Below are 9,903 nucleotides of genomic sequence, written 5' to 3'. Positions count from 1 at the left end.
AGCTGTGGAGACCGGAGGGCGCGGGGTTCTGAGTGGCAGCGCGCTCGCGGCGAGCCGGCCCGAGCCCGGGCGGCGGGTTCTTCGCCATGCCGGGGATGGTGCTGTTCGGCCGGCGCTGGGCCATCGCCAGCGACGACTTGGTGTTCCCGGGGGTCTTCGAGCTGTTCGTGCGAGTGCTGTGGTGAGGGCGGGCTCTGCGGGCAGCGGGCGGCCGGGGCGGAGGCGGGAGCGGGGCCGAGGCGGTCGAGGGCAGGGACGGTGTCGCCTGCCCTGCGTTCTTGTACCTGGTCCTCTCCACCGCCCGAGGAGGTGGGTGCCGCTGCTGTCCCCATTTACTGACGGCACACGGCGGTCCAGAGCGGGAGCGCCATGCCCGGCGTCATGGGGTGGGCCCGCCGGCGGGACGTCGGCGCTGCAGGGCACGGGCACCCCTCCGGGGCGTCGGGACCCGGGCCTGGGAGCCGCCGGGACTGTGCTGCCGCCCAAAGCCATGGCCTCGGGACCTCCTGCCTCGAGCCGGGAACAGTCCAGCGTTCTGCATGGAAACGCACTGCATCTTGTCTGCCAAACGCAGGAATGGCAACAGTACCGTTCGTGCCGTTCCTGAGCCGGTTGTGGCTGAATCCCTCGACGAGCACACAGGACTGGCATTTTCTCTCTAGTCTTTCAAAATGTGGAATCCGTGGGAAGTGGAATTGGGTGCCTGAAAGTCAGTCCCAGAGGGTCTGAGCGAAGAGTACTATCATCGTCATTAAAAAGTAGATTCTTAAGGGGAGAGGAATTTAAAAGCATGAAATTATGAGCTGCTTCTTAGTTGTTTCATAGTTTTTAGAGCCAGTCTTTCTGAGATCATTTCCCGTTATTATTTCTAGACAAGGATGTAATATCACAAAACTGACAAAAGCATAAAAAGTTATCCAGTCCAGTTCCTCTTCTGGCCTTGAATCTCTAATACCGCGTTCTTGTGAAATGGTTCCCTGCCGGATTCTGAAATAACTCTAGTGAAGAATCACTATCATGTTGCATTGTTTGGTGCTGCCTTTCATTGCTCTGTCCTGAATTACAAAATATACTAATGAGTCTGCAGTCCTTGTCCTTTCAAGTTGATCAGTGTTCACCACAGAACATCTTTCCATAGCTTGCTTCCCATCCCCTTGTTTTTGTACTACACCCAGCAGATTACGATGTGCGTTTGTCAGTTTCTTGTTAATCCACAGAAGTAAAAGTTCTCTTGCTGATGACTGAACAAGCATATACTTTGTTTACCGGGTGCATATCTTGGAGTCATGATGGGGCTGCTTTCCAGCAGTTCACATTATATTTGCTTGCTTATGGCTTTAAATGTATTACAACAGGCACAGAATAAAAACAATGATGTAGGGCTTCCCTGGTGGCGCAGTGGTTGAGAGTCTGCCTGCCGATACAGGAGACACGGGTTCGTGCCCCAGTCCGGGAAGATCCCACATGCCGCGGAGCGGCTGGGCCCGTGAGCCATGGCCGCTGAGCCTGCGCGTCCGGAGCCTGTGCTCCGCAACGGGAGAGGCCACAACAGTGAGAGGCCCGCGTACTGCAAAAAAAAAAAAAAAAATGATGTAAGCTTAGAAAGTACAAAACTCATTAAAATTTTTTTAAAAAGCCATACTCTTTAGTTGACTTAGTAAATACTTTATTGAGGAAGATTCAGTTCCAAAGTGAACCTCGCCTTGCTTTGGAAAGTATTAACTCCATTTACTTCCTTCCATCGTGTTTTTCAAAGCGGCTCCTTGGATTCCATTTCTGACGCTACCTGTGTCTCGGCAGGTGGATCGGCATCCTGACACTGTATCTCGTGCACAGAGGGAAGCTGGACTGTCCTGGTGGCGTCCTGCTCAGCAGTTACCTGATCGTGCTCATGGTTCTGCTGGCAGTTGTCATATGCACCGTGTCAGCCATCGTGTGGGTCAGCATGAAAGGTAAACACTGGTCTCTTCTGTTTGACACCTCTTCTTCCTCTTCTTCTTTTTTTGGCTGCGCAGCCTGCGGGATCTTAGTTCCCAGACCAGGGATGGAACCCGGGCCCCCTGCAGTGGGGGAGTCCTAACCACTGGACCACCAGGGAATTCCCAACACCTCTTCTTTTTTCATCGCTTTTTTGAGATATAATTCACATACCATACAATTCATCCATTTAAGTGTACAATTCAGTGAATTTTCGTATATTCAGAGAGTTGTGCAACCCTCCCTGCAATCAATTTCAGAACATTTCATCACCCCAAAAAGGATTTCCTTTACCCACTAGCAATTACTCCTCATTTCTCTCCAACTCCCTCAGCCCTAGGCGTCCACTACTCTACTTCCTGTCTGTAGATTTGCCTGTTCTGGACATCATATAGGTGGACTCATCCACGATGTGGCCTTTCGGTCTGGCTTCTTAAACTTGGGATGACGTTTTCAGGGTTCATCCGTGTTAGAGCATATGTATCAGCACTTCTTTCCTTTTTATAATTGGATAGTATTGCACTGAACGTATAAACCACAGTTTACTTATCCATTTGTCAGTTGGTGGACATTTGGGTTGTTTCCACTTTTTTTTTTTTTTTTTTTTTTTTTTTGCGGTACGCGTGCCTCTCACTGTTGTGGCCTCTCCCGTTGCGGAGCACAGGCTCCAGACGCGCAGGCTCAGCGGCCATGGCTCACGGGCCCAGCCGCTCCGTGGCATGTGGGATCCTCCCGGACCGGGGCACGAACCCGTATCCCCTGCATCGGCAGGCGGACTCTCAACCACTGACCACCAGGGTAGCCCGGGTTGTTTCCACCTTTTGGTTGTTACAGATAGTGCTGCTTTCAACATTCGCATACATGTTTTATATACCCTTATGTTTTTATTTCTCTTGGATATGTACCTAGGGGTGGTAGTGCTAGATCACATGGTAAACCTGTTTAACTTCCTGAGGAACTGCCAGACTGTTTTCCAAGCAGTTGCACCATTTTTCTTTCCCACCAGCACTTTATAAAGGTTCCAGTTTTTTCACATCCTCACCAACACTTATTGTCTGACTTTTTGATCGTAGCCATCCTGGTAGATATGAAATGCTGCCCCATTGTGGTTTTGATATGCATTTTCTGGATGACTAATGATATTGAGCATCTTTTCATATGCTCAGTGGCCATTTTTATATTATTTTTAAAGAAATGTCTATTCAGATTCTTTGCCCAATTTTAAATTGGGTTCTTTGTCCTTTATTAATGAGTTGTAAGATTTATATCTCTTCTTGATAGTTTTTTTCTATATGTTACCATTTTCTGCCGACAGTCGTTTAGCTGAGAATGTCTGAAAACGTTGGAAACCTTCCCTGTCGATTACTGTGGTTTGTAGGATGAGCTGAGCATTCTTGAGGCTGATAAAGAAATGCATCAGTAAATGAAAACTCATCCGTCAAAGGCAGGGCTGCATGGCATGCTGCCATCCAAAGTGTTTTATCACTGCTTGAATCGGGATGTAGGAGGGAGGCTTACAGATTGTAGATGATGATGATAAAAGTGGGAGGGAGGGAGTAGCTGATACCCTGGGTGACGGAATCAGGATCCTGACAGGGTGGAACGTTAGACTGAAACTTAATAGATGGTAGTTCGTGGGGAGAAATACAGAGAGAAATGTTAGTGGCAAAGTGTTTCATGAGAAAAAGACCTTAGGGTTTGGATGACCAAGAAGCCTGGCGCATGCCCACATACTGCAGTAACAGAAAATAGAGCTCTGGATATTTTAGTTTACCTCTGAAAACATGAATGCATGGGGTCTGGATCAAAGACGGTCCCAGTTCTTTGGTCTTTGTCGGACCCCATTGGATTGTCTGGATTGTCATGGGTCCTGATGCTGAAGGAAAGGAAGGAGCTGAAATGTGTGCGATGAGGACTTAGCACTGTGAGGTCCTTACTGAGCTCAGATTTTCCGAAAGATGGTGTCATTTCAGGTACAGGGTGTCTAATTTAGTTTCCCTGTCTGTTCACATCCCATTCTGTTTAGCACAGCGGGTTTACAACTGTAATAGTGGGTTAAGTATAAGCCTTTTTTTCCTTAAATGTTTTTCTTCTGATATCTTTGGCGGTGTCAGGGCACAGTCACACCCCTGCGGTGGATGGATGGCTGCACGCCTCAGGCTTCTCCTCGCAGGCACCGTCACACGTCAGAGTTCGGCAAACATCTGTCGGTTGTGTGGGGTGTTCTGGGTGGGTTGCTTATGCAGCAGCCTTCTCCAGGCAGGACTTCCCCCACCCCTCAGAAACCGGCCCTCTGCCCGGTGCCAGATGGGTGGTTGGTTCAGGACTGGACATGTGCCCTGATTTGGGCCAGTGAAATCAGGGAGTTTCCTGGGAAGTTCCAGGGAAGTCCTTCCCTGCTCCTCTGGGAAAGATCCAGAAGCAGCATATGGTTTTCCTCCTGGATGGCCCTGTGCATGAGTGAGCTGCTGAATTCCTGCTCAGTCTCCTCCACTCACAGCCGAGGAGGAGCTGAATACAGAGGAGGGCAGGGCTGAGAAGCAGAGGACACCCTGGTGCCAGTCCTGGCCCTGCATTTCCAGTCCCTTGAGTCAAGACAGGTCCTGCTTGTTTTTATTTTTTTAAATTTATTTATTTTATTTACTTATTTTTGGCTGCGTTGGGTCTTCATTGCTGCATGCGGGCTTTCTCTAGTTGTGGCGAGCGGGAGCTACTCTTAGCTTCTCATTGCGGTGGCTTCTCTTGTTGCAGAGCACAGGCTCTAGACACATGGGCTTCAGTAGTTGTGGCACATGGGCTCAGTAGTTGTGGCTTCCGGGCTCTGGAGCACAGGATCAGTAGTTGTGGCGCACGGGCTTAGTTGCTCCGCAGCATGTGGGATCTTCCTGGACCAGAGCTCGAACCCGTGTCCCCTGCATTGGCAGGTGGATTCTTAACCACTGCACCACCAGGGAAGCACCCTGTTTGTTTTTAAACCAGTTTGAGTTTGATTTTCTGATACTTGTAGCTGAAGATACCACAACTGAACTGAAGACAGTATTTTATAAAAACATGTTAGTTTAATTGCCAATTTGTTACAAATCAATAACATCATATGCTTTATTTTAAAGATTATGTAAATTTCAGTGAAGAATACCATAAAGTGAAAAAAAAAGACAGATGATGGTTAGGGTCAAATAAGAAGAGGAATAACCATCAAGCCAACAGTAGATGATGACTGAAGATTATCAGTTAAGTAATACATTTGGATGAAGTCAGAATTTCTCTTAACAACCTAGGGGTATAATTTCAGAGCAGTAGTGGGGATACAGCTCATTATCTTAGTAGAAGCCATAAGGTTGTTTTCATTTTCTTCTGATGAAAATTAACCTCTACTACTAGAATAAATAATAGAATCTATAATAAATGTCAGAATTGGCTTATTGTTGGATTTAATCCACATTTTAGCAGTAATTGATCATTGCTTAACAGTGTCACATTTGTGCATCAGTTCAGGTTTGAAATGAAACTGCTGTTACAACCAGCCTTTGCTGTAGCATGCATACCACGGAACCTGTTTGAAATAAAGTTTTTCTCTTATTTTTTCAAAGAAAAAAAAAGACAAATGGGAAAAAATATTGTAATAGATGAGACTTAGAGCCAATCTCCTTAATATAGAAGGGCTGTACGATAAGTAAGGAAAAGACCAATAGTCAGTGCAAAAATGGGCAAATATGGTGAACAATAAAATAAGTAAAAGAGATTTTTACATATATAAAAAAACACTCAGCCTCAATCACAGTAAGGAAAATTCATCAAGATGCTACATTGGGTTGGTGAATCTGTGCAGTTGTGAGACTGTTGCTTCTGGGTCTTTCCTGGAGCAGGGAACGCCTTCCCCAGAACCTCCCTTCTGCTCAGGCAGCTTATTTTGTTGGTGGGCATGTAGATTTGTTGAATCTCTTGGAAGCCTAATTTGGCTGTGTGTGTTGTGTACATGTGGGTATCGGTCGGTTTCTTCCCTATATATTTGCATGTGTGCAAAATACTTGGAGTTTGCCACAGTGTTGCTTGTAGGCATGAAAGATTGGAAGAAACTCGGTGCCTGTCAGTAGTGCCTGTCGGTGCCGGCTTAAGTGTCACTCGTTCATATGATGGGCTCCTGTGCACCTGTTAAAAAGAACGTGAAATGCTTTGTGAATGGACAAGGAGTGATTTCCAATATGCTAAGATACAGGACACTGTATGTAGTTTGTTACTTTTTTGTAAAGGGATAAACTTACCTGTTTGGTTTCTGTGTGGACTCTCTGGGGGGGTACATGAGTGACTAGTTTACTTTGAGGGAAGGTGACCGAGGGCTGGGATTCAGTGGTGGGAGGGAGGCTTAACATTTACTTTATACCCACTTGAGCGCTTTGAACTTTTCACCCTTTACCTGTATTGCCTACACAGAATCAGAGTTTTTTACAAGTTATAAACTTTAGGTACATCTTTTAATAACCGTGAACCCCTTGGTAAACTTGATTACTGATACGTGGATAACTCCCATCACCCCTTCTGTTTCATAAGTCATCTCAATAATTAATCTGTCATTTGAACGGAAAGGCCCTGTTTCTGGAGCTTTTGGCTGATACACCTCTAAACGAAACAGCACACATTGTAAGGGTGCATTTGGAACAAAGAGAATTCAGTCATCTTTATCCAGAAAACTGACGCTTGTGCATTTACCTCTTTCTTGGTCTTCACTGTAGAATCCTGATATCGTGGTAGTTTCTAGTTTTGATTTGAGAACCTCCCTGATGAAATCCTACTGTTTTGACCACATGGGAGGTTTATTTAGGGAAGATCCACCCTCGTGACTATCGTGTTTCAAGAGAACACCCTCAACTTCCAAGGTCAGCCCTTCTCTGTGTTTGGTTTGGATTCCGGGACATCTTGCATCGCCTCGGCGTTTGTGTCTCAAGAGCTCCTCTCGTGCCGGAGAAAATCACCGCAGTGGCTAGAGGTGTCAACTCCCAAGATTCTGTGACACAGGCCTTCCTTGTGTGGCTCTCATGTCATTGGCTCAGCCATGTGAAGGGCAACAGCGTTACTTCCTGAGACAGCGTCAGGGGTATTACGATCGGGGACGTAGCCACGCTCATGCATTCCGGGGCGTCAGCTTTGTGACGCTAGCTGCAGCACCAGATCCACACCGGCAGCTCTTTACCTCGAGGAGAAAATAAAGGTCTGAGTAAAATAAAAACGCTTTTCTAGGCAAGCATAAACATAAAAAGGAGACTTTTTCAGTATCTCATGTCTTTTCTGGACCCTTCACCAGAACTCCGTCTAATGCTTCCTTACCTCTGAATTTGCTTCATCCGGGCAGTGTCCCGGGCTGGAGCCTCCCTGCTCCAGCAGCCTCTTTGGAATCCTAGTCCTCCAGGAGGTAGGGTGTGAGCAGGTGCTGTTTCCTGTTTCTCTCTGCTGGTTGACTATTGTTATATAATAATACACTCCCGGGCTTCCCTGGTGGCGCAGTGGTTGAGAGTCCGCCTGCCGATGCAGGGGACATGGGTTCGTGCCCCAGTCCAGGAAGATCCCACATGCCGCAGAGTGGCTGGGCCCATGAGCCATGGCTGCTGAGCCTGCGCGTCCGGAGCCTGTGCTCCGCAACGGGAGAGGCCACAAAAAGTGAGAGGCCCATGTACCGCAAAAAAACCCAAAAAAAACCCCCCCAAAAAACAAAAAAAAAACCCCAAAACACTCCAGATACAGGACTGATTTTTACATACCTGCACTCATTGTCCCTCAGGGAGAGAGAGAGGGTGCTGTTTCAGTTATCTTAGAACATTTTGTCTTTGTGCCAAAAATAAGGCTGGATAGTGTCTAATATTTTAAAATATGACTCTAAGTAATTCATTATAATGGAAGGTAGCTTTTGGAATTTAAAAGCTATTTCCTTATCAAATTATTATATATATATTTTTTGCGGTACGTGGGCCTCTCACTGTTGTGACCTCTCCCGTTGTGGAGCACAGGCTCCGGACACGCAGGCTCAGCGACCATGGCTCACGGGCCCAGCCGCTCCGCGGCATGTGGGATCTTCCTGGACCGGGACACGAACCCGTGTCCCCTGCATCGGCAGGCGGACGCTCAACCACTGCGCCACCAGGGAAGCCCATCAAATTATTTTTTAGATCTTAGATATTTTTTCAGTCACTGTTTTTGTTTTAATCATGTGGCATTTTTATGTTGCTTAAATTGGTGTTTATCACAACTTTTTCCCAAAGGGAGAGAGTTGATTTACACCAAGAATTAAAGTACACAGGCCTCTAATGATACTTGGATTTGTTTTACAAAGTTTTATTTATTTATTTATTTTTACAAATTTATTTGTTTTTATTTTTGACTGCGTTGTGTCTTCATTGCTGCGCGCGGACTTTCTCTAGTTGCGGCAAGTGGGGGTTACTCTTCGTTGCAGTGCTCAGGCTTCTCATTGTCGTGGCTTCTCTTGTTGCAGAGCACGGGCTCTAGGTGCTCGGGTTTCAGTAGTTGTGGCACGTGGGCTCAGTAGTTGTGGCACACGGGCTTAGTTGCTCCGCGGCATGTGGGATCTTCCCGGGCCAGGGCTCAAACCCGTGTCCCCTGTACTGGCAGGCGGATTCTTAACCACTGTGCCACTAGGGAAGCCCCAAACTCAGTTTTAAATGTTGTGTCTAAATGGTGGGCTTCTGCAAGTGGTCTCACACATCAGAATTGTTCGCTTCCCAAAAGTGCGGACCACGGAGCATTGGTGAGGCAGAGAGCCCTCAGCATGTGAATCTGGATTATGTTTTAGAAAGTGGTTACTAAGCTCTCTGAGCCTCAGCTTCCTCATTTGTAAAATGTGATGGTGACTATGTCACAGTCATTGGGAGGATTAAAGAATAATGGGCCCGTGCTGTTTCAGGTGGTGCCTGGATTTTCCTGGCTGTGAGAGCCTGGGTGACTGTATATCTCTGTTTGCTTGTGACAGTTCTGTTTTTTGTTTGTTTGTTTGTTTTGTTTTGTGGTACGCGGGCCTCTCACTGTTGTGGCCTCTCCCGTTGCGGAGCGCAGGCTCAGCGGCCATGGCTCACGGGCCCAGCCGCTCCGCGGCACGTGGGATCTTCCCGGACCGGGACACGAACCCATGTCCCCTGCATCGGCAGGCGGACTCTCAACCACTGCGCCACCAGGGAAGCCCAACAGTTTTGTTTTATGTTGGTTGTCCCAGCATTATTAATAGAGCCTCCTTTTGCTCTCAGAAGTATCCCAATTTGGACAGTGATTTTATTGTCACTCTAGTTAGAGCCCAGAAGTGTTTTTAAATGCTGGCAAGTCTAAGAAATGAATCTGAGGCTTTTTGTCATGTTTCCCATCCCTCCCTTTGTCTCTTGCTCTCAAACTTAGGCATTGATGCCCAAGTACCGGCAGAAAAGTCAGATGGCGGGTGTGCCTATGGGACACATACGTGTGCTGTGTGTGACAGCTGTTTTTTGTGGCAACTACTCATCTCTGAAGGGGCAAGTGACCGGTTTGAACATCTTCTGTGTTTCAGGGACCATTTGTAATCCTGGACCACGGAAATCCATGTCTAAGCTGCTCTACCTGCGCCTGGCACTTTTTCTGCCAGAGATGGTCTGGGCGTCCCTGGGGGCCGCCTGGATAGAGGACGGTGTTCAGTGTGACAGGACGGTGGGGAATGGCATCATTGCGACTGTCGCGATCAGGTGAGGTCTCCAGTCTTCTGCAGTTTCTTGTCCAAAATGCACTTGAGATGGAGGTAAACAGATACCTTCTGAATAACTGAGGTGGCCCAGTGTCATGCAGGCTTCCTAATATAGTTAGAAAGGGATCTTTTTGAGTAAATCATAAAAATGCAGAGGCACTTGTTCATACATGAGGAATAGTTCATCTCCCACTATGCATTTATTGATGTAGTTT

The 9,903-nt window shown here is 47.2% G+C and overlaps 1 protein-coding gene across 2 annotated transcripts in view; it reads left to right on the top strand.

The window, feature by feature from the left end:
* The window catches only part of DAGLB (diacylglycerol lipase beta), a 33,143-nt gene continuing 23,240 nt past the window's right edge, over positions 1–9,903 (top strand). For both annotated transcript variants that reach the window (XM_081255967.1, XM_081255966.1), the window contains exons 1-3: positions 1–181; positions 1,801–1,952; positions 9,518–9,689. In XM_081255967.1, coding sequence (XP_081112093.1) covers positions 87–181; positions 1,801–1,952; positions 9,518–9,689 — 419 coding nt within the window. In that variant the 5' untranslated portion in view covers positions 1–86. The remainder of the gene's footprint in view (positions 182–1,800; positions 1,953–9,517; positions 9,690–9,903) is intronic.

Source organism: Mesoplodon bidens, assembly GCF_964165515.1.
Source record: "Mesoplodon bidens genome assembly, chromosome: 15".
Classification (NCBI taxonomy): domain Eukaryota; kingdom Metazoa; phylum Chordata; class Mammalia; order Artiodactyla; family Ziphiidae; genus Mesoplodon; species Mesoplodon bidens.
Note: the sequence above shows the minus strand (reverse complement) of the source record. Positions and strands in the feature narration are given on the sequence as shown.